Genomic DNA, 27,470 nt, shown 5'->3' with positions numbered 1-27,470 from the left:
AAGAAAAGATAATTCCAACCCCTCTGCCATGGGTAAGGACAACTTTGCTAGACCAGATTTCTCAAAGCTCCATCCAACCTGACCTTGAAAACTTTCAGATTTTTAAAGGATTCCCTTTAATCATGATATATCTATAATCATGTATGCTACCAACCAAATATTACCTCCTGGCAAGTATATCCACGAGAGGACTGAATTGGTGAAGTATTTGGGAGCCATATGGGGAAGTGACGTGCTTAAAGTAGTGGTTTGGAGCTCAAGCCCTGCAGAGCTTTGTGACAGCACAACAACCTGCTTCTTTTCCCTGCTGACAGATTGACTCCCTGGCTAAAGTCCAGCTGGTTGTCAGGTTCTCTAAACTCATGCTATGTGCTTGGCTTGCTTTGGTTCCCCATTTTGGCCAGGTGTGTGCCAATAGGAAACCTCAGGGTGCCTGAGGCTGCTTTGAATCTGTCTGATTTCATCAGATGTAGAACAATACAGGTGAGGACCAATACTGGAAAGGAACCTCAACTCAATGCCTTCTCTTTATCCAGTCATCAAGTTGGTATACAAGGTTTCTGTAAGACTCTTCCAAATCTCACTTTTAGCCTACAATCAAGTGTTTATTGCCCTGCAATGAGCAGACTCCTGAAATCAAAATGAGTTTAAAATAGTAGAAGCACCTGTCTCTAGGGACTTAAGTCTGAATACTAAGATAGCTTTAGAGGGACATGAGATTCCTGTTTAAAAGGGACACCAAGTTTCCTAGATCTGAAACCATTCCATGCCAATTTGCCATTTGGGTATATTGTAAATTTAGTTAAATAGTGGTAATGTACTATGGCACTTCTATTTCTTCTGTCCCATTACTGTGCAGTTTATATCAGAATGATCAGCAAGCTGAGACCAGGAAGAAAAGGGTTTAAATTACATGAAGGCTGTGGTTTCTAAATAAAGGCTGGTGGTCCCTTTGATAATACCACTATCATAATACTTTGATCCAGAGGACCTGAAGCAGTCATTCTTTACATAGGTCTCTCATTGACTGCAAAGGGAATTTTGGGCACAGAGCAATTACCTACACAAGATTGGGCCAATTACTTAATTAAATTTTAAGTGGGAGTATATACTAGCAGATGGACATTTCTGGAAGGTACTGAGTAATGTGTGCATGGGAACAGAGGACGTAGCTTATCTTGCACATTGGCCTTGGATGGGGTTTAAGTGTATTAACATTAAGACTCCAATCAGATTTAGGTAGTGTGTAAGATTTCTCCAAGCCTTCTTAACACGTCTGAATTTTCCTCAGAAGAGTGCAGCAGAGAATGAACCAATCACTATTGTCTGAAACCAGCATGAGAACAAAAAATGGTCATGGGTAGAAAGACACATCATCTACGCAGGTTGTTCTATAGGCCTGGCTAGGTGGCTGGGTTTTAGATGAGTACTAGATTTTTAAAGGCAAGTAAAAGTCTTTTTAACCAAAATCTTTTCCAAAATGATAATGCATTGATACTACGTTGTTTGCCTTTTCCTTTCCCCTTCCATATCTCCATTTTCATTAGAGCTTTCATTCTGTCCCATTGCTTTATATGCCTATATTTTAGTACAAGGGCTTATTTATGTTTATTTTATTTCACTTCACATTTACAGAGCCATGAACAGCCTTAAATGTTTTCCTGGAAACAGAAAGAAATGGAAAGGGCAAGATGAGTATCATTTTTATTCACAATGATACTAAGCTTGGGCATTTTAAAAAAAATCCCACCAATAACAGTGAATAGGAATTAGTAAAACAGACTTAATTAGATGAGATGAAAGGAACTCATGTTCTTTATGGAGGTGGAAAATCAGGTTAATATTATAATTTAATAAAATATCTTTGTGATAATAAGGGCTAGAAATCTGAGATTGAGATACAGCCAAGAATATTGTTTATGTCTCTCCCATAAAATGTATAGTGTGTACAAAGACCAGAGTGGGAATGCAAAAGTTACCTTAGGGAAGAAGAGTTCCTTGTTGGGCAGAAGCAAGGACAGACCCCATTTCTGATGCTGCCCATGAGTCTGTCACTGCCTGTGCAGGATGGAAAGTTGAACAGCAAAGACCTGTTTGCCATGAGATTCTTATATCATTGACGATAATGATTATTGGTTATTGATTCTTATATTATTTCCCAACCATGCCATAAAGTTTCTCTGAACAAGGGCAAGTAAATAACTTCAGGTTGGCCCCATCTGCCATTTAGCAGTGTCTTTAGTTAATACCCCAGAAAGTGAGTTTTTGAAACTGAACAATATCCACAGTATCCTGAACAAATCTTAGCACGTTTCAGGGTATTTTCCATTGACACAAGCAAAATCATTATCAGTTTGTTGGTCTCTTTTTTATGGAAAAGTACCTCCTGAAACTAGGCAGAATTTTGGTGGAAATGAAGGAACTTACTCTGCCCTGTAAAGCACATGTCAGTATATGCAAAAGTCCAGATCACAGAATGTCAGAGGAAAAGAGAAGGACCCATGCCTGAACCTGGACTAGCAGCTTCCCCAGACTAACATTTATCCTCTGGTATTTTCCATCTTCTTTAGAGGCCCTAAACTTGCTTTAAATCAGTGAGTGCAATGTGCAGTCTGGCCCTACTCACTGCCTAGAAAGGACACAATATTTGGGACAGAGTAGGAAGAGGAATGAATGTTTGAGTTGCACTGGTGACAGACATGGAGGAGACAAGCCCTGATTCCTCAGCTGTCAGGCTAATTTATTCTCTAGATATGGAAACAAAATTTGCCCTTTATTTTGGATTACCCTGGGGCAAGTCAGTTTAAGGAGCACAGTGATTAGGATTTAAGGTTAAGAGGAGTACACATCATGGGACACCAAGTTTTCACTCTTTTCAAACTTCCAAACATTGCATAAAAACATAACTGAGGATTAAAACAATATAAGAGAGTGATCTCCACATATATTTGTTTCCTTTCAGAGTGCCCCAATGGCTGAAGAAAATCCCAAGTATAACTGCACTGTCAGTGAAGTCACGATTGTGAACTTGCAGCCTGAGAAAAATCCAGTTCTCCTCCTGGCAGGAGGGAAGCCAGGAAGTGATCCTAGAAACCTTGGTTTCCAGCCTCCTTCTCCAAGGATTTCAGAGAAGAAGCTATGCCAGGGAGAGAAAAAATTGTGTCCAGAAAAGGTGAAAAATGAGGGAGCTTTGTCTCCCAGCCTGCATCGTGCAAATGAGTTGTATGGCACAGAGAGCATTACCCTGAAGAGACCAGTGAAGTTGGCTCCTCTGGAGATCCCTGTGGAAGTAAAAGAAGCCCAGCTCCAACAGATTATGAGCATCCAGAGAGAAGCCCAAATGGCTGCCCAGAAGCTGATGGTGATCAACTCCATCCACAATGAACCCCATGTGAAACGGGTAAAGAATCTGGCTCAGGGGGAGCTGGGAAACCTCCAAAAGATAAAGCTGAATGAGAAGGCTGCTCTGGAGAACAAAGATGATCTCCTACCCCCTAAAAGCAGCAAACCCCTTGGAGAAATCCAAATTATTTTGCCTTCAGAGACAACCTCTAAGTCGACTAAACAGGCAGGTGCTGAGGAGGCTCCCAGGACACTCTGCAAGCCACCAATCCCCCTTGTCCAGGTGTCTGATGTGCAGGGCGAGTCCAGCAGCCCTGACAGCATCCCTGATCCCGGCCAAAACGCTTCTAGGCGCCGATTCAGATTAAAACACGTGAAAGAGCAGCAGGAAGACACCGGGAAAAACAAACCCTTAAAGGCCACAGAGCCAAGTGTGGGAGAAGGCACGAAGCAAACTGCAGGTCAGAGGACACAAAAAACCCTCAGTGATGCCAGCAAGCTCATTGAAAACGTGTCCAAAAAGCAGAAGGAACGAGGAGCAAAGCAAAGGGAAATGGATGAAGCCTCTATAGTGAGGAGGCACTCTCTTCGAAGGATGGCCTTGGGAGACATCATCCAGGTGGATGATGACTGAGTGTCACAGCACAGATACCCAGCAAGGTGGTTTAGACTGACTGCTTAGATAGAAGTCTTCAGAAGAGGGTGTGGAGACATTACTAATCCACCAAGTAAAAATAAGGTGGTGCTGTTGAACAACTCTGTCATTTCTGAGGTGCTCAAACAAGTGGCTCAGAGAAAATAAGCTTCTACTCTGCTCAACACTAGAAAGGCCTTGGAAATCCTGAGCCCAGAACGGAGTATAACTTTTCAAGACTCATGGACCATGCAGAAGAATCTTGATGTGGACTGGGTGGAGGGATCAAGATGAAAACAGGAACCTAGAAAATACTGTGTCTGGGGTTTCTGCTCCTGAGAATACTGCCCTTGCACTCACAGCTGTGGCAAGTTTGTTTCAGAAAGACAAGATTAAAATTCTTCATATATACTGTTGGCAGAACAAAAAATAATTGGTGTAAGCTTAGAAAGAGACATTCAAGTCAGAAAAGGAGAAAAACTTTTAAGGACAACAAACACTGAAGAATATTATTTACCAAGATGGGAATCTCTGTCACTGAAATTTTTAATAATGCATTAGGCAAACACCTGCCAAGGATGTTTTCAGATGAATTAATCCTTCATTCACACACAAGGGCTGGATGATCTGTAATGTCCTTCAATCTCAATTTTCTCATATTGTATGGTTTATCTTTTCAGTTGTCCACTTGCAGGACTACTAACTAAGCAATGTAGTGCAAAAAGGTACAATAAATGCAGCTTTTTACTTTGCACTGATTCTTCTTCCTTGTCTTTCAGCTCATGCCAAGATATTCGTGAATTCTTCAAAAAGCAGCAGAGGCTTATTTCTCTTGGTTTCTTCAGGCTTCCATTTGCTGTTTCACAATTTCTTGGTAGATGGAGAAACAGCTCATCCAAATATTTTTTGTGTTGCCTTTTTTACCTTTTCACCTTCGGTCGCTTTTTAAGATCTTAGTCATCTTTTAAAGATTGAATTTGGGGTTTACGTGAAATATGGAATAAACCAAGCGTATGAAGTTTCGACCTAGTCCCCCTTAGAATCTTTTTAGGGAGCAGAACCTATTTCATGGGGTTTAAGATATGTATTATGACAATTTGGCAGAGATTCTAACATGGTGTAACTATTATTAGTAAGATTAACATGCAATAAAAACTGTTTTAGAAATGATTTTTACAGCAAGAATTAGGATGTTCAATGATAGTTCACTTCTTTGGTTTCTTGGTTTGTTTTTGTTAAAGGTGGACAAATTATCTTAGAACCTGAGACTTAAAAAGAAATGATGGTGAGACTTGCCATTAAAAACTCAGGAGTTGGTAAAAATACATGGATGTCTAGGAAAACAGAAGATGGGTAGAAGCAGCAGAACTCAGCCTTTAAAGATTCTGGTGTTGGTGGGAGATGAGAAAAGAAGACAGAGCAGACAAGGGCTTGAAAAATATTTAAGTATTCTTCTGCATTCCAACAATATCAGAAAATGTTAAACTTTTTTTGGATTATTTCCTGATTGCTCTCTTAGTAAGAGAAACTCCACAAGCCAGAGATTCTTTTGGAATTTGTTCTTGAGTGTTTCTTGCTGAAGAGAAAGCAGACATTGCCAGGATTGAAACTCTGCCCAGGCCTGTCACAGCAGCAGTAGCTGTATTTATACAAATCAGTCACCCTGTGACTTGTCACCACCTTTATCTGTCAATTTTCTGTGCTGAGAATACCTGGGGAATGAGGGCTCACAACTATGCAGACCAGATAATTCAAGGTGAATAAGGACTTTTGTAGTAGTTGAACACATAACTTGGAATTAAAAAGAGATGTTAAGTCAGGAATTTAAAAAAAATATGAGAGGTATGTCCTCCTTGTGATAGCTGGGCAGTCAGGAGAAATAATAATTTAACTAATAAACTCAACTGCATCTCTGACTCACTGTAGCTACTAAATTGTGAATGTGAAACTGCAATTCCCATGTGTTCTGTTGGCATCTAACATGTTCTCAGCTAGAAAGTATTCCAGACAGCATTAATGGGATATCCAAAGAAGATGCTACTAAGATTTGCAGTTTTCAGTAGAAGAGGGATGGCATGAGAGAGCAGCTGACTTAGGCTGGGCCTGGCTCACCTCAGAAGCTGCTGCCTTTTGTTAAGCCATGATGTAAGAAGGTCCCTCAAATGGGTGTCTGAGGCCACCTGGTTGAGTCTCCTGCCTTGGAAATACAGTGACAACTCAACCAGGATGGACAACTCCTCCACCTGTCTGTGGGATGGCCCCTACAGGTGTCAGAATGACTTTCTATTCCTCTACTCTTTTACTGAGCTCTTTTAATGCAAGTAAATGCTTTAAAACAAATTTTTAAGGAACAAGTGATTAGGTGATGCTTTAAAAAATGTCAGCCAATGAGACTGAAAAGAACTTAAAGGTCCCAACTTTCTCCTGTGGCTGCAATGACAAATTATTGTTGGATGCACTGGTAGAAGACTTTTGATTGGGAAAAGGGACTAAAAACTTCTCTATCTCCAGCATAGCAAGGTCATTGAGGAAATGGTATCTCCAGGACTCAATATCCAACTTTACATGGAATTTCATGCTCTTTGTCCAATGCTTCAAAGAGCATCTTCACTTACCGGAAAAATGTCAGGGGACTAATCTGAATTCTGGGAAATTTACCTTCCACGAGACAGGCAAGAAGTTTGAGCTGTAGTTTGTAGAACGTTCTTAAGGAGAAGGACAAAATATAAGATATAAATAATTTAGCAGAAGCTGAATCTTGAGAAATTGATGTAAGAATTGGGTTCAGCATTTTAACTCCAGCTGCTGTCCAATTTAAATGCATTCTGCCCTGACTCTTTGCACTGCCTAGACCTCCCCCCACCCTCTTATGCTGGCACTGCTTCTCAAACAGCAGCACAATGATGTGAAACAGTGAATTTAACATTGAAAATTCCCCCCAAAGATGAGTGTTCTACTGGGATCTACATCAGGCTGGATTTAGTGAGTTGTTTCAGTGGTGCTTGAGTCAGCATGAAGGAGATGAGGACAGGGAAGCACACATTAATTCTCTTCACTGGTTGGGCTTCTGTCATGCTGAAGTGTATCTAAATTAGACTCTAAAGGCAGTAAACTACTGCGTTGAAGTGCCAAGGGTCACAGTGGGCTCTGTGACGTGCTACAAATACTTGGAAAACCTGGCTCCATCCTCAGACTTCTGAGACTGAAGAATAATCGTGGCTTTGCCTTAGAAATGCCTGTCCAGTGTTGGCTGCTCCCCTCCCTGATCCAGATCCCTTCTGGATCTGTTCATTCTTCTGCTTGCCTGTGGTTTTAAATCTATTCAGTGTGAAAAGTGATGAAAGTCATGTTTTCCATAACATCAAACTGGATCAGTGTGGGAGCACCAGGGGACCTCTGGTACTTACACAAACATGATACCAGGATGCTCCCAGAGTATTGCCCTTTTCTAGTAAAATAGGTGTGATTCAATGCTACCTAATGCTTGCTAGTGTGTGAAGTGAGAAATGAAAAAGCAGTGCTGTGCACACATAACATTCTGAGGCCAAATGCCATTTCAGAAGAATCCCATTGGAAAGGCAAGATTAGGGCAAAGAAGGCCATGTTTTTTCAACTTTGGCCATGTCAAGGTGGGTATCATGGAAGGGGAACTAAGCTCTGCTCCCAGTTAAATGTTGTACATGGAATATCAGTTGCTTGAATCAAATCAGTTGCTCTGTCTTCAGACTGACATCAGAAAATGACTCAGGAACTTCAAACCAGTATTTGAACTGTGGATGATGCAATCAGTGACATTTAATTGATCTGTAAATATGTTCTCAAATATTGAGTATAAAGGAAAAAAAATGTAGCAACTTAGTAATGAGGGGATCCATTCTTACACAAATAAATTTAATAAATGAATAAATGTGCTTTAGAGATTCACATCCATGTCTCTGTTCAGTAGGTTTTTCCAAGAGAAAACCTCTTTGATTGCATATTCTATTGCTCTTGCTTACAATGTTTGTGCAACTCAGGAACCCAGTGGGTGATTTCATTTGTGTAGTGCAAAACCAGTTTCTATCCCTTTCCCCTAGGCTGTAAAAAAGCAGGACACAAAGATGGTCTCCACTCCAGAGACTTTTTAGCCTCAATGTAAAATGAAGAGGTAGTGGGCAGACACAACAAACAGTGACAAGTGGCATAGTGAGAGCGTTTTCATATCAGTCATGAGCAAGTTACAGACTAATGTCACAATCACCTAATTTAGGAATAGCACATGTTTCATAAACAGCACCTTCCACCCCCACAGAGTCTTACAGGCCTCACAGAACAGCAGGATAACACTTGCTGGGATGAGAAAAAAAGGGTAAATTCTTGATTAATTCATCCACCTCTAGAGCCAGACATGGTCCCTCACTGGAAGTGTGAAGAGATAACTGGATCCCAGAGATAACTGGACCCCAGTCACGACTTGTAACAGATGGGCACACCATGAAATTGCCAAATTTGGATGTCTTGGATGTCCCCTACTACATGTAGAAATGTCCCTGAAGACACTGCCTGTGTATTTGTTTGCAGTTCTTTCTCCTTTCAGTCAGCAACAGGATAACTCAGTCCTGGATGGAGGGAAAACAACAGAGAAGAGATTCAGAAAAGATTCAGAAAGCTTTTAGAGGTGAGAACATGAAAGAGCACACTTCTTTATAAAAAAAAGGATTTTTAAAAATCTTTATTATTGGTTATTATTGGATTCTCTTTGTAATTGCCTTTACATTTTATGGGATTGCCATATGGATTTTATGGAGGTTTACAGGAAATGACAACACAGTTGCCAGTCTGGAGGAGTCTGATTCAGGCCCACTAATAATGAATCAAAGACACTGCACCAGGTTCTGTCCATGCACTTCTCTGGGGTGAATCACAGGGAGCAGGATCCCACTCTGGAATCTGTGATCCTGCTGGCACTGACTGACTTCCAGTTTAAGAAGACATAGGGTTCTTTCCAGAAGAGCTCAGTAACTAGAAGCAGGAGGGGAAAACCTGCTATTGAGACAAAAACCTTCTAAATTGAGATTTCTAGTTATCAGTGTGGGGCTGGGATACAACAAACACTGGCTCTGATTGCTCCTGTAACCTGTGCACACTAAACTAAGGAGAACAGCCTTACAATTTCAGGAACGAGCTGGCACTGGGTTTGCCTTTGAGATCCATGTGCTAATGCTCTCAGGATGCTTGTACCAACAGGTGGCCTTAATTTTCAGTGCGTGAGAGACATGATTTTAAACATAATATCTTCCTCTGAATATTCACCGAGGCCCTGGTGGTGACATGCTTTCAGGCAATTGCAGCAGGAATGTCAATAAAAGGAGCAGTGCTCAAAAATCATTAGCAGGGAGTACTTTCAACTTTGTTCCTTGAATACATTGTCTTCTACCCAGGCAGCTTGCTGACACTTCTATCTCTTGAAATTTATTGTAACAGTGGAAGTTGAAATTGGCTCAGTTAAAATAAAGGATGTGTGGAGCCACCAGCTAAACCTAGAAGCAAACCCAAACGAGCTGTTAGAGGTACAAAACACACAGTGCCTTTTTACTCCTCAAATTTATTTTCCTGCTAATTCTTGGTGAAAAGAGGGACAGAAGCTATGAAAGGCCCTCTAAGTGTTCCTGGTCCGGTAAGGAACAGAAAACAGCATGCAAGCATCAGCCACGTTTTCAGAGCAAGAAGTCCAGTAAAGTTGAGATGAGCAAAGAGTACAAGAAGCCTTGGTGTAATAACCAAGGCTATTTGTGTGGCTTGTAGTTGATGGGAATCAATCAGCAGCACTTGAGTGAATTTCTAAGGTAACCTTTTTATTTAGGCCTCCTGCAGTCACACTTATCCAGCTCCTGACAGACACCTGACAGGGGTTTATTCTGGATATACTGCACTGTACGTTAGAGATGAGTCAAATACACAGGGAGAGATAGCTCAGACTGGAGGCACTAAAACACCTGAAAAGCAAACCCCAGAATGTCCTAGGTGGGATTCACTCAGGTTGTGTGAGCTCCATCCTCTCTACAACACCAGCTTCAGGTGACTTGGCTGACTTACCTGGCTTGTGGTTGTTTCATCTAGGCTGCATATTTTAAAATGTAGGTGCAGACTTAGCATGAGAATATGGGGGAAAAATTACTGCAAAGTTGTTGCTTGATGATTAATTACTCAGTGGAGAAGGAAGTGTGGTATTCTTGTTGATAATTTGCTGCAAAATCAACGTTTGGGTGGAGCTTTTTACTGTTTATTTGCATTTCTATTTTGTCCACTGAGGTAAGGAAAGGAAAATCCCTTACCAATTACTGCCAAGGGCAAAATAGATTTGAAACAGGAAAACAAACAAACAAACGAACAAACAACATAAAAATAGATTCTGACAGTGAGACAAAGGCACAAATATTCAAACAACACCTTCTCTCCTCCCAGGGGTCCTTCCCAGTCCCCCTCCTCCCCTTCTCTCCTGTCTCCTCTGCCACATGGGGCACAGGGGTGGGGACAGGGCTGCAGTCAGTCCCTCTCAGCCCCTCTGGGACACTCCTCCCTCCTCCCTGCCCCAGGCTGGGCCCTCTCCTGGGCTGCAGCTTCTCAGGAACAGCTGCTCCCCTCGGGGCTCTCCACGGCAGCAGCTCCTGGGGATGTCAGGTACACCCAGAACACTCCAGAGCTGTTCCAGGATGTCCACGTGGATGTTAAGGGATCATGCTGTGTATTTACTGTCTCCTCAGATGCCACTTCTTAGCTGTGTCTTTTGCCATCTATGAAAAGTCCCAGTGGCCACACCAATGCCACTGGATGCACAGAGAGAATTCCTGACACTCTTCCCTAAATACAATTTCCAGTGATAATTCATGGTCTATTCAGAGAATCACAAAACCATTTAGGTCAGAAAAGACCTTGAAGCTAATCCAACACAACATCAACCCAGACCTGCCAAGTCCACCATTACACCTTGTCCCTAAGTGCCACATGTACCCAACCAGCAGAGCAACCTCTGCATCAGGGCCAGAAGGAAACAAAGCCAAGCACTTTAATAACTTCTTGGTCCCAACAAACCAAGACTGCTGTATTAGGAACAGAGGTGTGGAAGATTTTTTTTTTGTTTTTCCTCTTGATATTGAGCATGCATTTTTATGCTTCTAATTCAATTAATGCTTTTCCATCATCACGTTTCCTCTGTCCATGTTTTTTTCATTTTAGAGATGTGTCAGAAGAAGGTAATGAAAATGTAAGCAAGCCAGCATTGTGTGGGTGGGAAGCAAACTTTGGTGTTAAGTTAAAAATCACAGTTTGAGGTCTGGGTGCACTTCCAAAGGTAATTCACTTGGTAAATCAACCAGTTTGTCCTATCATCAAGCTGTCATTTCTAAGCAGTGCTGCAGCAGGTTACTGCCAGAGCCTATTAAGCAAGTCATTATTATTTCAGCCCCATTAGCTAACGGGATACACCTCTCTGCCCAAGGAAAGATGTTAATCAGCTTTGCCTTGAAGCACTATATTCAGCCTTTTGCTTCTGAGATATCACTTCCTACAGCATTACTAAAAGTCAACTCGAAGTTAGGGGTAAAGGGCAGAGTGTTCAGGGATGAGATAACATGAGCCCTTCTCCACCTGACTCTGGTGGCAAGTAGAAAAGACAGGCAAGGGAGCAGGAGCTACAGATTCCATCATGAAAAGGATAAAAGCACAGTCCTAGTTTCCAAGCTAAACATGGTGACCAGTTTGTTCCACCTGCCTCCCTCCTCTTTCAGTCACTTTTGCAAACTGAATACATGCACTGAAGTCATTTGGGTGATTTTAAACTTTGATAATTTCCCCGCTGGTCTTAGTAAGAGAGACACACACACACAGAGACACACACTCTCTCTCTCTCTACAGGTTCCACACATGCCCAGACACACAGACCACGGCAGAAAGAGATTACTCTTTTTTTTTTGGTCAACATCCCCACAAACACATCCAGTACTCATAGAAACATGAACAAAGATGGTTCAATCCTCTCCTCCCCTCTAGCTGATCAGGATTGAAGGCTGCTATTGAAATACACATCCACAATGTGGATCTCACCAGCTGCCACCTCCCTCCTACTCAATGAGCAGCCTCTGAACCTCAGAGTTCTCCAGGTGCTGGCACCAAATCTCTCATCCCAGTCACCAACCAACTCACCTGGAAGCTCACTGGTACTGAGATGTGAATTTAGAATAGAGAGGACAGCTGGAAGTAGGATTTCATGAGGATGTAGGACAGATTGTATTGCACTGTCAACTCATCAGTCACATGGCAGCACATATCCAGCTCCTTTCTCCTTTATTTCCTGACTTTTTTCTCCCTAGTTCAACTTAGTACCTCCCTTTGCTTACTTTCAATTCTTCCCCTAATCATCCCATAATTAATTTTGCACATTTACATAATCCCCTTAAGGTCTTACATCCTAAATTTTACAAAATCTTGAAATGCTCTTCCCATGTTAAATCCTGTACCCCTTTATGCAAACAACCTGTTCAGGTGGCTCGGCTTTCTGTGGGCAGAATGTCGGTGGCTGTCTCCTCTTGGTGGGCTCCATTCCAGGGAGATGTTCTAGTCCTTCTCCTTCGAAGATCTGCTCATCACTCTGGTGTCATTGGTCAGGTTTTCAACATGCAGATAGATGCTGTATCTGTGCTTAACATTTTGTGCTCCATTTGCTCATCATAAATATTTTCACCTCCATCAGCATTTAGCATCTGTCTAATGGTCTATTTTTAAGGTATCTGTGCATAGTTTCCCAATTTTTTTTTTTACCAATTTGCTTATTTTTCATGAAGTTTGAAGAAAAAAAAGGGGGTTTTAGTTTTTCAAACATCAGCAAGTGGCTGTGTCCTGCAGGGTTATTGCAGCAGCACTCCAGTAGATGGCTGGCTTCTGTCAGGAATAAAACTTTCCCAAGGAAAATGCATCATGCAGCAGCACATTTGCAGGAAAGAGCAGAGATTTATTTCCTTCGGCTATTGATCAATACAGCAGCTCTCTTTTCACTCTGGATTCATTAATGAAAACAACCCTGTGGATCTCAAGGAGGACAAATATGACAAAGCAAAGCAAAGCAAATTGCTGACATGAAAAGATTCACAATGCTCTAAAGAAAAGCCACTAAAACTGGTTCAACTCTTCTTTTTAAGGACTGGTACTGCTAATCACAGAACCACAGCATCTGCTGGGTACAAAGGGACACACAGGATCATCGAGTCCAGCTCCTGGCCCTGCACAGAACCATTCCCAACAATCCCACCATGTGCCTGAGAGTGTTGTCCAAACACTTCTTTTTACTCTGTCAGGCTTGGGGCTGTGACCCCTCGGGAGCCTGTTCCAGTGCCCAAACACCCTTTAGGGGAAGAACCTTTTCCTAATATCCATCCTGCACCTCCTGGACACAACTTCATGCCATTTCCTCAAGTCCTGTCACTGTCACCAGAGAGAAGAGATCAGTGCCTGCCCCTCCTCTTCCCCTCACAAGGAATTGTAACTGCAATGAGATCTCCCCTCAGTCTCCTCTTCTGGAGGCTGAACAGACCAAGTTCATGTTCTTAACAATTTTCTGGAAAAATTATTTTTATGTCATGCTAAAATAAGTGCTGCTCCCCTTCCCTAGAACCAAAGGGAAAAGGTTGAGTGTATCTCAGCAAACAGATTTGATTTGTCTCAGTAGAAGGAAAGATTAAATAAGAATGGTCGAGATGATCTTATAGTTCTTGAGCATTTAGACACGTGAGTTAAAGTGAGTGTGCTCAACAGTAAAGAAAGCAAACCTTCAGAAACTGGAAGCTGTTGGACTCAGGTTGCTCCAAACACAAATGTGCTCTGAAATCTTTCAGTCTCATTGCATGCAAAAGTAGGTAACCACCAATTCTTCCTAACTCTTGAAATAAAATGGGGAAAAAGAGCTCTGAGTCCAAGTGTCATAAAGGACATACCTGGAAACCCATCCAGAACTGACTCACTGGTACCATCACTGCTGTCTCTGCAATAACTAAGCTGACAAACAATTTGATGTTTGCCACTGCAGTCAATAAAGGGACAAAGTTATAACCAGGGAGCCACAGCTGTGTGGTGAATCACAGAAAATCACAGGGTTTAATGGACTTTTAGAGACTCCCACCTAGTCCATGTTTCTGCTCCATACAAATCTGTTCTAGTAAAGCTTTTTCAAATTCTAACTCCCACCCCCCCTCAATCTATATTTTCAAGAATAAATATTTCATGACTATTTCTTTCTGTTTTTACTCTGACAGTTTATCTCCCTTGAGACAGCTGAAACCCACTGCTTGTTGACCTAACCCAGATGGGTATGCAGGAAAATCTACTGCCTTTCTCCTTTCAGCAACCTCCTACATATTTCAGGATTTCTGCCATGTCCACCCTCAATTTCCTCTTTGCTAGGCTAAACAATCCATTCCTTTCAATCTGTTTGCTTAGGTTATGTTTTCCTAACTTTTGAGCATTCATCCAGCTCTCTGAATAATGCCCAGCTCAGCCACTTTATTCTTGTAATTTGGAGCCCAAAGCAGGACACAGCCTTGAGTGTTGTAAAAAGCTGATGTTTAGGAGTCCTGGATAAACAACTCTGAGTCTGCAAATGAAAGCACCTGTTCTGCCACATGGCTGTTGTCACTAAAACATGGACTTTTTTTTTTTTTTTTTAAGTGTAATGCTCTCTCCAGGTGAAGAGGTGAAGGGATTAAACCTATCTGCCTGTATTCCAAGTAACTCTCTAGGAATTTTGATTTGGAATGTGAACAAACCCATGAAAGCAGATTGAAAAATGTACTCTGAAAAGTATTTTGAAGGCTCTCTTTCACATCCTAACTGCACCTCAGGAAAAAACAGACTCATAGGTCCTCCAAGGGGGTATTTTCTGTCTGATGGTTGTCATCTTTGATAAAGATAGTCCCATTAACCTCATAGACAATAGCTGTGGGTTGCTGTGGGCATGGAAAAGTGTTTTAATCCTATGAGAGGGAGAGATTGGCTAATGTTTTAAAATCTGATAGATTATGTTCTCTTTTAAAAGCCTGGTATAATCCTCACTCGTGCAGCTTTGTCAGGTTCTCAGACTGATAAATTTCGAGATCCAGAAGTCTGTGACGTCCCATTAAAACAATTTATTTACCTTCTTTAAGAAGTAATGGACGAGCAGATACAGGGGAAGTGACATAATGATACTTTATGACTTATACTGGCTTTTGGTAAGGCCTGATGTGACATTTTAAGATATATACAAGGAGTAAAAGATGACAGGTGGATGACAGATTGGAAAATCACTCCCAAAAGTATTAGTCAGTTTGAATGGAGATGCTGAGTAGGCTTATAGCAGAGTCTCTACTGAATCCACAGTTACTGATATATCTTCATTAAAGACTTTGATGAATGAAGAGAGTGAATTTTAGTAAATGTGCAGCTACCACCAGGGGGAAAAAAGTTGAGAAAAAATTATTTCTATTTATTTAGGTCTATTTATGAATGGATGACTATGTGCAGCTACTGACATAGACTTATATACAGAGACTCATTAGAGAGGTGTGGAAAAAGCAGCAAGGCTGGAAAAAGCTTTTGAGGATATGAAATGAGGGGCAACTCAATAATGCTCTTCAGGAGAAATATTTTAGTGTGGCATGTTGTGATAGGTCTAGGAGTAATAGTTTAAAATTAAGTACTAAAATAATTTCTGATGTCAATCATTACCCAGGTTAGACAGACTTCCACTGGGATGGTCTGACTTAGCAAGTTCTCTTTGTGGGCAAACCCAGCCCATGAGGCACTTTTATCTATTCACAGTCTTACTCCTGCAGAAGACTATTTGAGCAGTAAATGTCATGTGAGCAACTTAAAGACATTTCTTGAGCTAGAGCAGCTGTCTGAGACCATCACTCACATGCAGTGACACTGTGCCACCAGGGAGGTTCCAGAACTCTGAGTCACCTGTGAAGGCAGCTGAGGCCAGATGACACAGATATGGGATGGAGTAGAGAGACAATTCTAGAGGAATCCTAACTTTCTATAGAGTAATTAGTTCAGAAATAAATCACTTGCCAAGCGAGATTTTCCTTACACTTTTCCTTATCCATGTAAGCCAGGTTTTCTGTTCAGACAAATCATCAAGTGCCAGATTGTGCCACTTTGCCACCCAACTTCCTGCTAAATGGAAGCACCTTATGAAGCTGTTTATTTCCTCAAACCTTGGTCACACTAAACCACAGATAATGTCATCAGGGACTTAAAGCTGTAACTTTACTGGAGCTGAACAGAAGCTTTGCTCCTTGAGTTGTATGGATTTCAGTCACCCATTCACATGGAATTTATGGTTGCTCTAAAATACAAGGAAATGGACAATGAACAAATGGAAGCTTCAAAATCTCTAAGACTCTTTGGTCTCAGTGTCCTGGTGGGATGCACATTTTCTGTACAGTGTACTGAGTTCTGCACACCCTCGCTGGTGGCACTCAGGGAAGGAAGCTCATGGATGCACTGTGTAGCATTGCCACTCCTGGGAGTTTAAATGACACTGCAGACTCCTCCTGTGGCTGTGTTAAAGAGAATGTAACTGTGCTGCTGTGCTCACTGAAGGCATCTTGGTCACACCTACAATCATCACAAGATGTAACACCTACTCCTCAGTTTGGGAGAGGAGCTCTCAGCATTGACAGAAGAAAGAGAATGTCTCAGGTTCCCTTTGATACTATGAGTTAGATCCTACAGAGGAGACATTTTTGAAGCTGTACTGAACAATTCACCAAAATTAATGAATCAGTTTTTGGCTCCATTGTAATATTTCTTTTCATCACTAGTGAAAAAATTATAAGAAACCCACAAAGAATGTGTTGTGATGGGGCTTTTCACCAGACCCACAAAACTGTTGGATCAGTAAAAAGAACACAACAAGCTGAAAAGACCAGGCAGAGATTAATGTCCTGTCTGATGAAACAAGAGCAATTCTTTAACTGCTCTGACATTTGGGAGGGCAAAGATATGGTAAAGGTCAAATCTGCTTTCCCATTTCTCAACTGCACTTACTGATCATGATTGATTGTTGTGTCTGGTGCTTACCACATTTGTTGCTACCAGAAAAGAGTCTGGCCTTGCCCAAGTAGTTCCCAAGTGCAGTCCCTTCCTTCATGCATATCATGACAGTATACTGGGAAAACCTGAAGGTCAGACAGTTATTCTGTGCATGAGGTAGCTTAAAGGACTTGGTAAAAATTGCATTTCATAAAGAAATCTAGAAAGAAGATCAGATTGCATCACAAAGTTTTGCCCTGACATAAACTTTAATCAAAAATCCTTAAAATCAAAATTTTCACGTTAAAAATACTGACTGAGAAAGGGAATTTGAGGTTTTTCATTTTATGTTGATGCTCCTAAGTTTCTTTCCTTGTTTTATTATTTCTACTTCTTTGTTTCATAGGACAATTTAATCAATCTTCTCATACACACATCTGTAGTTCAAAACACTGGTGTCCAATCCAGAAAATCACTGCTGTCTTCTTTTTCCTGTTGTCTGACTATTTATCCTCCTCCATAACTTCTTGGACTTGTCTTGTTGTACCTTTTTTTTGTAGTGACTGCCAGTGGGGATATGCATGTCCCCTAACAAAACTACCTTCCTTTTCCACCCACCTCTAAGGTGCATTTTATATCTAATTTACTGCAGGTAACTCCCAGATGTAGATTTCCAGCAACAGGCAGCAGAATTCTACTGCAGAAAAAAAAATCTCATTCTGGAAAGTATTAATGGGCAGAAGGATCAATTATTCCATTGCAATTAAAGCCTGTGAGATTTCATTTGGAATGCTGGATGTTGTTTTGGGCCAAGATTCTGAAGTCTCTGTGTTTGCTCTTATTGCAACTTCATCACTGCCCGCATGAAAAAACAAGAATGGGTAATGGCTTTAGCAATGTAGGGAGTGTTCTCATCACACCTTTCACCTGGGTCCCAGTGAGGCAGCAGAATTTGCTGAGCAGTGAGTGCAGAGGGGTCAAAGACCTGGTGAAGGGGGTGAAGCAAAAGTCTGATGAGGAGCAGCTGAGGGAGGGTGTTTGTTTGGGAAAGGAGGCTCAGGAGGAACCTTATCACCCTCTACAATACCTGAGAGGGGGGTGGGGACAGGTGAGGGGCAGTCTCTGCTCCCAAGTAACAAGCAAGAGTTTGAGAGGAAATAGCCTCAAGTTGTGCCAGGGAAGGTTTAGATTGGATATTAGGAAAAATCTCTTCCCAGAAAGTGTTCTGAAGCTTTGAAACAGGCTGCTTAGGGAGGCTGTTGAGTCACCACCCATGGAGGTACTTAAGACACTCGTCGATGTGTCACTCAGGGACAAGGATTAATGGTGGAGTTGGTGCCCTGGGTTAATTATTGGACTCGGTGCTCCTAAGGGTCTTTGCAATTCCGTGATTCAGTGACACCTCCCTGAGGGAGTGCAGCTTATCAGATCTCAAAGGAACAACATCCCATAATTTACCTGCTGAACTCGTATTTTGCTTTGAGCAGTACCTGTGCTTTTTCAGTCTGCATTTCAGGGAAAAGTTCTATATCAAGTTTGGGAAGATGCAAAGGTTTCTGAGAACAATAAAAGACATCAGGAACACCAGAAGCAGATTGTCTTTTTAATATATGCCACTTTCCTGGAAAGCAACTACACCTGGTCAGCAAAAGTTGGGAAATGATGCCTGCCTGTTTTTCAGGCTCTCCCTGCACTGCAAATGGCAGCCTTTTACTTTACTTGGAGCTTCCTGCAATGCTCAGAGCTTCACAGTCATCAGAAGTCACCTGTGGAGTCTCTCTGGAGCTGGTGTGACCAGATCTTGTCCTAGAAAACTAACTGAATAACAAGAAGGTTAAATCATCTAATAATAATAAATCATTAATGTTGGAAGAGAGATCAATCAACTGTACATTGAAACAGAAAACCTTAAGGCCTTTGAAGGAGGAAACAAAACTGCAGATGAAATTCCTTATCACTAAGTATAAAATGTGTATACAGAATGATAAATTTTGACCCAGTTGTTAGAAGATGTTGAGATTACAGTAGGTAGGTCCACAAACTATTCAGTAGCAGTAAAAACAGGAATATGTTGCAATTATGAGGAAAAGAACTGAGACCAAAGCAGTAAAAACTAAGTCACTGCATGTGCACATCATGACAGGAACAAATTATAACTCCTGCCCCTGTTGCTTCCCAAACAATTTCCCACCTTTAATACAAATAAACTGAAATTTGCAAAGGCACAGAGAAGAGTGGCAGGGATAATTAGAATTTTGAGGAGGTTTTCACATGAAGGTCAAGCAAATGAGCTATACCTCATCCTGCAAGAAATAAAGACTGAAAAGGACTATGATAGAGGCTTAATTAAATCATGGATGATATGGAGAGTCAGAACAAAAAAGGATTGTATTCTAGCCTAATAAGGGTATTAAGGGTCATCAAGTAAAATGAATAAATGCCAAATATGTAGAAGGAGTTGTTCTTTTGCACAATGTGGCAAAGTTTTGAAACTTGCTGCAGGATCAGCTTGTGTTAATTCAAAAAGGAATTATGTATTTTACGAGGGAAAATTACTGGAGCGAGGGAGATTATTCTGGAGAGCTTTATTGTAGATCACTCTGTTTTTCTCTAGGAGTGTCTTATTAGCTATTAATGAAGTCAAGATTAGGGACTAAGTGCAATAATGGTCTAACTCTGTAGAGCTCTTCTTATAGTCTTCCAATTTCTATATCACATAGAGCATCCCACAGTCTCCAAAATCAACCATTAAAATCATTCTTGTGGCTTGCCACTCTGCTAAGTGACCCCACCACCCTGCCCTAAGGTGTCTGACATTCACTCTGAGAAATTCAAGCTTCTTTAAGTGCTGCTTCAGAAATCTGTTCCTTCTCCTTCCAGATTTTCCATCTGCTCATATTTTACATTATGTCTGAAGACCAAACTTGCACTGTCGATCACTCAGCTATGTGGTGTATTTATATGGACAGAAAAATCTTCAAAATTGCTCTTCTCCCTGCTTTCACCTCAAGCCATCCCTCCTTTCTGATAGGAAAAACCTAAAAAACAAATTTTTTTTATGCCTCTTTTCTTTCAAAGTGTCTCTTTTTTATTTTCCCAAGACTTATTAAATTATGTCATCTAATGTATTAATATTTCTTTAGAGGCACCAAAAAGAAATACATCAATATTTTAAATTGGACAATGCATTTCATATTCATAGGGGTTTTTTGACCATGTTGCTCAATCTGTAAATTCACAGCAGCTAAGTGCAAATGTTACCATCAACATTGACACTGACTTTTCTCTGTATTTTGAAGTCCAATGGAAAGGAAAAAATAAGCTCTGCCTAGTAAATATACTATTCATGAGTTATGGATATCCATGCAATAAATTTGTCTATTATTTCCCTTTGACCACATCACCAGCTTGATGTCCTTTAACCTTTCTTCCCAGAATAATTGCAATATTTCAAACCTAGGAAAAATACCATTCAGTTGCCATTTAAAATAAGTTTTCCTGTTTGCGAATTTCTTCTTCATCTCTCAAATTTAATCCTTTAAAATTTCCTTCTATATTTGTCTTGGCTTGAGGCCATGAATAAGCCATATTCAGCCTAGGTCATTATTTTTGTCTTCTGTATATAAAAATCTGCAGAACTTTATTTTCTGGAAGTCATAGGAGAAGAAATTTTACTTTATCTTTGGTTAAAATGTGATTTTTTTCCTCTCAATGGGATACAAAATATAACTTATGGACCTAGGAGCTACCAAGATGCAAAATTGTTCCCAGTGGTAAGTTATTTCTGCATTGAAAATATTATTTTGCATTGAAAATATATGGAGAAAAACGTTTCAGAAATATTTCTGGGCTTTTAAAATGGCTTCACATAGGAGGGCAGAGAAGGGTGTTGTGAGAATGGGAAATTGTGATGCAGAGGATAAACAGCACCAGCCTCCAACCATTTAACAACATATAATCTGACAGGCTAATAGAGTGCAAAAAGGGAATGGATGATTAGCACTTGCTTGGGCTGCCCAGTTTCTTTGTATTTTGAGTTCTCCCCTCATCTCAGCTGTGCACAGTGAAAGGTTTTTCACCCACAGCACCACTCCCCCTCGTGTCTCCTTTGTATCTGACATGCACAGGCTCCCATATCTGATTTACTGCTGCCATGCTGTGGGTGACTTCAGTTCCAGATCTCCAGTGTGGCTCTAGAATTAGCCAGGGATGCCCAGAACATGAAGAAATTTTACTGGTGTGGAGCTGTTGCAGGATACATCAAACACTACAAGCTGGAGAGCAAACAATTTCAGACCAACAGCTTGAAAAGGGTCTTCTAGCACAAATAAGAGCCACAGTGCTGACTGTGCTATCAGAATAAATTTCTGTTCCTGTAGGTGTTGTTACAAGGTCATGAGTGATGTCAAGATCATAGTCACAGAATCCTAGAATGGCTTGGATTGTAAGGGACCTTAAAGACAATTTAGTTCCAACCCCCTGCCATGGACAGGGACACCTTCCACCACTAGACCAGGCTGCTCAGAGCCCCATCCAACCTGACCTTGAAGGCCAGGACACAAGGACATGGAACTGGTGAATTATCTCCTCCAAAAATATCAATCTTTTATATGTGCATAAATATATTTATGCACATATAAATATGTCATAAATATATTCCTTCTTTTCTTCTTCTGGGTCTCTTTTCCCAGGTAAAAGTGGAAGGATCAGAGGAAAACAAAAATCAAGTTGTATCAGAGTAAGTTGTGATTGGACATTAAGAAAACTTTCTTCCCTCAAAGAGTTGCCAAGCATTGGAAGAGGCTGTCCAGGGTGGTGGAGTCACCATCCCTGGTGGCACTTAAAAGTCATGTAGGTGTGACACTTGGGGACATGGTTTAGTGGTGAACTTGACAGTGCTTGGTTAATGGTTGGACTTTATCTTAAAGAGCTGTTCCAGCCTAAATTATTCTATTATTCTATAATTCTTTAATTCTTGCTCCTGCTCTGCTTGTCTCTAATTAAAGAATAATTTTATTGCAAAGCAATAAAAGCTTCAAAGAAATAGACTATATATGTAAAAGTGAAATTATCTAGAGAGGCAGTGTATAGTCTGTATCTTTTCATTCAGTCTGCATTACATTCTCAAGAAGAAAGAAAAAAACGTCATTCTGCTCATGTTTAAAGGTGAAGTGCAGACAACAAAGGATTGGTGATGTTCAGCATTGAGTTCTGTCCTGAGCATATGTGAGGCTTTTGAGTTCAGTGAGATGGGTGTTTGTAAATGAATTAGGAGGACTGTGGAATTCCAGATTCTTTGATGATTGTCAAAATATTAAAAGCTAATTGTAGGAGGGGAGGGAAGGTGTTTCACTGCACTGAGATGGAGGCAATGTATTTAGGTTTTACTTTCAGCAGCCCCAGCCCTGCCCACTTTGCCTGGCCTCAGTGAAATTCCAGGAAAGAGGCATCGATGCTGATTTACTGTCGTACAAGGAAATGTGCAGAGCACTCCAGGCCCTCAGCTGGAGTTCAATAAAGGGGAAGAAAACTGTTCCATGCTAGTCCTTCAGACAAGCTTCATTTTGCAATTCATTGACTATTTGAGCCACTGAGTCACAGACATTTTCAGAAGCAAGCCTTTCACTGTATCAATCATTAAAAGTGTTTTGATTTCAAATGTGATGTGAGTTACTGTCATCTCCAGAACTCAGCATTACAGAAGTTTATACTCTATAAATGGAGAGGAGAAAAAGCCTTTAATTGTAGACCTGGTAATGTCAGGTCATCAGTCAGGAAATGTCATCAGTCATGAGCTGGACTCAGCCTTCCTAGTGGGTCCCTTCCAGTGCAGAATATTGTGATTGTGTCATTCTCTAATGTCACCAGTGATCAGATTTCAGATTTCAGAAGCTACTAAATCTACCAGTAGTCCTAATTTGCAATAAATAAATAGGACCTATGTAAGGATGTGATAACTTTGTCCTCTTTGATACTGATATAACTAACAAGAATTAAATTATATGTTTGGTTTGTGCATTGCTTTTGCAGACTATTGTAGAGGGACCCATGTGATATATCCCATTTATTACATATAGAGAAGTTTGATCCACTATGCATCCTCTTCATATGTCAGCCCAATGAAAGGCTTAAAACAGTTATGTTCTACAAAATGAGTTTCAAAAGGAAACCATAAGGAAAGATTTCTCCTTTTGTCTACCATATCATTTTCTGCCCCACATTACATGGAGGAGACAAAAGCGGTCTTATAAAATAATAATTTTTTTTATATGGTTAAGTATAAACTTATAAAAATCAAAGATTAAAATTTTATAAAATGTGATTTTTATCTTAAAAATTATTCAAAAAATTATAAAATGTGAAAAAATAATCAGAATTTGGTGCCTGAGAGATGGATAAACAAACACTGTGCTTTAGAGAGATGGAGAACTATGAGACTACCCTTAGCTAAGTCAGGAAATAATAAATACTTATAACAATTATTTGTGTGAGTTATCATTGTTCTTACAACCATTTTATATTAAATAAGATGTAAGCGTAGCTGCAGTTATCAATACAGGAACAAATTATATGTGACTCAAGAGTCAATTGTTTTTTCTGAAGAGTAGGAAAGAAATATTGAAAGTTTTTCTCATGTGATGGCAGATTTTTCCATTTTTCTTACCATTTCCCTTTACTCTTGAAGGTGTTATTCCAAAACTTACTGTAGGATTAGAAAAAAATTTGTTTTTAAATTAACTTTATGAGCCTTTTCTTCACTAAACTATGAGGATTCCATAATTCATGACTTTGTAATTTGCAACACTGGATGAAAAGCTGCATGCAATGCTCATCCAACAGAAATCGTGTATGTATCAGGATTTAGGAATTACAAATCCTGTAATTCACTTACAATAAAAAAGTAAGATAAGAACAAGATCAAAAAAGAATACTCTCATGATACGTGAGTCCTATAAAACCTATAGAAACTGAAGTGTGACATGCAGCACAACAATACAAAATACATTCTTCTGCAGAATTTGGTCTTTTCCTTTCATTGCTCTCAATGGGTTTTTGGCATAGAAAATTCTACACTGCAGGGAAGAGAATATTTCTTTGCTAGGTAGACTTTTTCTTAAGAGAGACCATTTGGATCTGCTTCATGCCTTGAAATGTAAGCCTTTAGGGACTATAATACAGAATGTGTGCAAGACAATGTATATAAAGATAAAAAAGGCACAAGAGTGTTCTCCAGTGATGCAAATCCTTGTTTCTTAAGAATTTATGAGTTGCCAGCACACAGCTACTGGTCTGAGCCTTGACAGCATCAGAATTTTCAGGGAATTTGTGTAAGAAACCTGCCAGAGCCCTGAGACATCATTAATTGGACAGAAGATAAAGCCAGTTGTATCTGTGATCAAACTGGATGTTAGAGCAAGCAAAGGCACTGTGATTTGCAGACTGCATAATTCCTGGGAGTGAACTATTGCAGGATATGTTGCCACAAAACATTTGTACGTAATATTTACCTGGAATCAAACATGGCTGGTAAATTTACCAAAGAAGAAAGGAGTGTGAGCAGTTCAAGTCACACACCATGTCTTTGTGAGGAAATCCCTGTGCAGCAATCACAAACCGAGACACCATTCTCGGGGAGCATTGTGGAATGATTACTGTTTTCCTACACACCTGCTGAGGCTTCCATTCCTGGGGATAAGATATCAGGCTACACAGACCTTCTTCTCCATGCAGTACATCCATCTTTTATATTCCTAACCCCAGGGTTAGGTTCCTAACCCCAGGGTGAAAATGGAAATCAAAGGCTCACAATCAGAACAGAAAGAACTGAAAAATGTGGGAAAATTGAGTTATGTACCTGCACATCGATGTTTGTCACAATCCTCTGAGCTGCTGATTCAGGGCTATTTCCAACAGAAATTCTAATAAGACAGCATCTTGAATTTCGATTTACATGTTTATGCTTCTTCCAGACCATTGGAGACAAAGTAACTGCAAAGAGAAATGATTCTGTTAATCACCTTGATACACTGTAAAGAGAAGCAACAACTTTAACAACTGAGCTTGCTGTAAGAACGTTGACAGATGATAATTATGTGCAGTAGATGAAATACTAACTGCTGCAAGATCTAAATACAAACCAGGCCACTGCTACAGACCGAGGGAGGATATTAAGTTTTCTTCATTGTACACAGCACTCATCTGCCATACAGCACTTGGTTTAATCTCTTACAACAGATCAAGCTAATGTGACAGCCAGAAGGTGCTTGTTTGAGACAAAATATTCTTGGGAAGGTGAAGCATTAGGGAGAAAACCACCAGCATCCCATAGGCTCGACATATTTACATCAGGTAAAGATAATATTTAATAAAGTACTGGGTTGGAAAGTGAGGCAGTCTGAAGAAGAAGTTATGCAGAAAGCCAGCATAAAAAACATAGCACTGTATTACGGGAAAAGTTTTGCTTTGCTTGCTTCAGTCTGGAGCTGAGCAACCCCCTGCCCTCCCTTTTCTTTTTATAGAAACATTAAGGTTTAAAAAGACCTCTAAAATTGAGTCAAGCCACTAACTCAGCATCACCAGATGCACCACTAAACCATGTCCATAAGCACCACACCAACAGGTTTGTGAACACTCCCAGGAATGGTGATTCCATCACGTCCGTGGGCAGCCTGTTCCAATACCTGCCCACCCTTTTGATGCCATTTATAAGGACTGGGATCAATTGGAGACAGAGAATTCCCTCTCAGATTTATAGATGCATATTCATCATTAAATATTTCATCTGGTTTTTTTTGTAGACCAATAATTCTAGCTGATTCTGATGGCAGAGATGTGAATAAACCATGCAACCACTCCAAAATCTGGGCAGAGGTCAGCAAAGACTGAGAGTCCTCAAGAAACCTTTTACCTTCCTGCACTTATGAATATTTTCTTTCATGCCTCTGAACAGATTGTCTAATAACCTGTGCCTAAAATTCAATTCTGTCAAGATATTTTTAACAGCCACACATTGAACACAAACCTCAAGTCCCGATTCAGTAAATACAGAAAAGTGCTTTGGTGACTCAGGCTCTAACTTGTATTGAGGTAGAGATCCCTGCAGGAAACCTGAAAGGGAAAAGCAAAGGTCATGATTTTTCGATATCCACATAGAAGTTGAAGAATATGTTATGTCCAAGGAATGGAGGAACAAAGAGATTAATTAACAGGTCTCTTAAAAAATGCCAAGGATGTCCATGAGTTGGTCTTAATAACATATAAAAGATAACAAAATTACACTTTGTCTCATTGGCAGTAGCAGGTATGAGACTGGGCTGAGTAAAAATAAAATCACTAGCAAGAGGAGTAAGAGAAGACACTGCAGACCTGCCTTTCCAACTACCTGACAGGGTAGAAATCTGCTCCATTTCAGCACATTTCAACTTAATATATGTATAATATTGAATGCATGTTTCCAGAAAATTCTGAAGTTTAGCAAATTGAATTCTGTCAATGATTTATCTTTTCGAAGTGGAAAACTGTGTGGACAGGTATCTGCAGTGCTCCTTCAGCTTGAGGGTGAGCTGTAACACAACAGAAAGGGGCTGTTGTCTGGGTCTGTTGCTACCACGTAGTAGACAGACAAAAAGACCCATCAAATCTGCAATCTGCCATCACAGCTATGTGGGTTTTCACAGATCTGAGCAGCCACAAACCTGCTGACACCTAAAGCCTCAGTCCCGCTCTGGGAACTTACAACAGACACAGGAACATCTTTACAACCTGCTGTGGATCCTGACCCACTGATCGGCTCTGGATGCAACTGTGCCCATGATAGAATCAGAATGCTTTGGGTTAGAAGGCACCTTAGAGATCATCCAGTTCCAACCCTTGTCATGAGCAGGACACCTTCCACCATCCCAGGGTGCTCCAAGCTCTGTCCAACCTGGCCATGGACACTGCCAGGAATGGGGCACCCACCACTTTTCTGGGCAACCTGAGAAAACCTGTTTACAGCCATGCTAAAAAAAATGTATGGACACTGATGACATGCTTTGTGTATCCTTTGGGCTCTTTGAGAGCTTCGGTTTGGGACAGACATCAGTTCCCCCCCGGTGGACACCCACCCCGAAGGGACAGCTGTGAAAGGCTCTGCCGGGGCAGAAACTCCGGGCTGCGGCAGCAGAGGGACCGGGGATGTGTCTGGAGGGGGGGATGAAGGAAGAGTGGCTCCAGCTCGCAAGTCAGAGCTGAAATTCAAGCAAAAATATCCCAGCTGAAGGCTTTTTATTTAGCCAGTGATCTCAGGGAGGAGGTAAAAGCAGAAACCACCTGTTTGCTGGGACAGAACGGGAGTTTCCTCCCTACACGGCGGGGACTCGGAGCACATTTTCGAGGAGCACATTTCTCTGCCCCTCGAGCCGGGACCCCCAGTCCCCTTCCCCCGAGCCCGTCCCTCATCGCTCCC

General features: G+C 40.8%; 1 protein-coding gene and 2 long non-coding RNA genes across 4 annotated transcripts; 1 reads left to right on the top strand and 2 right to left on the bottom strand.

Annotated features, from left to right (window-relative positions):
* The first annotated feature begins 2,170 nt into the window (after positions 1 to 2,170).
* LOC148225592 (uncharacterized) lies at positions 2,171 to 4,695 on the top strand. Its single transcript, XM_088168274.1, has one exon. The coding sequence runs from the start codon at positions 2,972 to 2,974 to the stop codon at positions 3,974 to 3,976; it is 1,005 nt and encodes a 334-aa protein (XP_088024400.1). The 5' UTR covers positions 2,171 to 2,971; the 3' UTR covers positions 3,977 to 4,695.
* A 3,058-nt stretch (positions 4,696 to 7,753) lies between these two features.
* Positions 7,754 to 14,897, bottom strand: LOC148225591 (uncharacterized). The gene is made up of 2 exons (XR_015804904.1): positions 12,489 to 14,897; positions 7,754 to 8,574 (listed from the first exon to the last, which is right to left on the bottom strand). It is a non-coding gene; the product is annotated as an uncharacterized LOC148225591 (long non-coding RNA).
* Positions 14,898 to 18,642: 3,745 nt separating this feature from the next.
* On the bottom strand, positions 18,643 to 27,410 carry LOC148225590 (uncharacterized). 2 transcript variants are annotated; one of them, XR_015804899.1, is made up of 4 exons: positions 27,130 to 27,410; positions 26,046 to 26,131; positions 24,879 to 25,012; positions 18,643 to 18,841 (listed from the first exon to the last, which is right to left on the bottom strand). It is a non-coding gene; the product is annotated as an uncharacterized LOC148225590 (long non-coding RNA). The 2 variants fall into 2 exon arrangements; XR_015804894.1 differs by lacking the exon at positions 27,130 to 27,410 and having other exon boundaries at positions 26,046 to 27,123.
* Positions 27,411 to 27,470: the final 60 nt, after the last annotated feature.

The sequence above is a fragment of the Sturnus vulgaris genome, chromosome 1 (genome assembly GCF_052056855.1).
Source record: "Sturnus vulgaris isolate bStuVul1 chromosome 1, bStuVul1.hap1, whole genome shotgun sequence".
In the NCBI taxonomy this organism is placed as follows: Eukaryota; Metazoa; Chordata; class Aves; order Passeriformes; family Sturnidae; genus Sturnus; species Sturnus vulgaris.
This window is presented reverse-complemented; position numbering and strand designations above follow the sequence as displayed.

What these genes read in the sequence shown, in the direction of transcription:
- LOC148225592 (XM_088168274.1), top strand. Translation starts at nt 2,972, where the DNA reads ATGGCTGAAGAAAATCCCAAGTATAACTGCACTGTCAGTGAAGTCACG.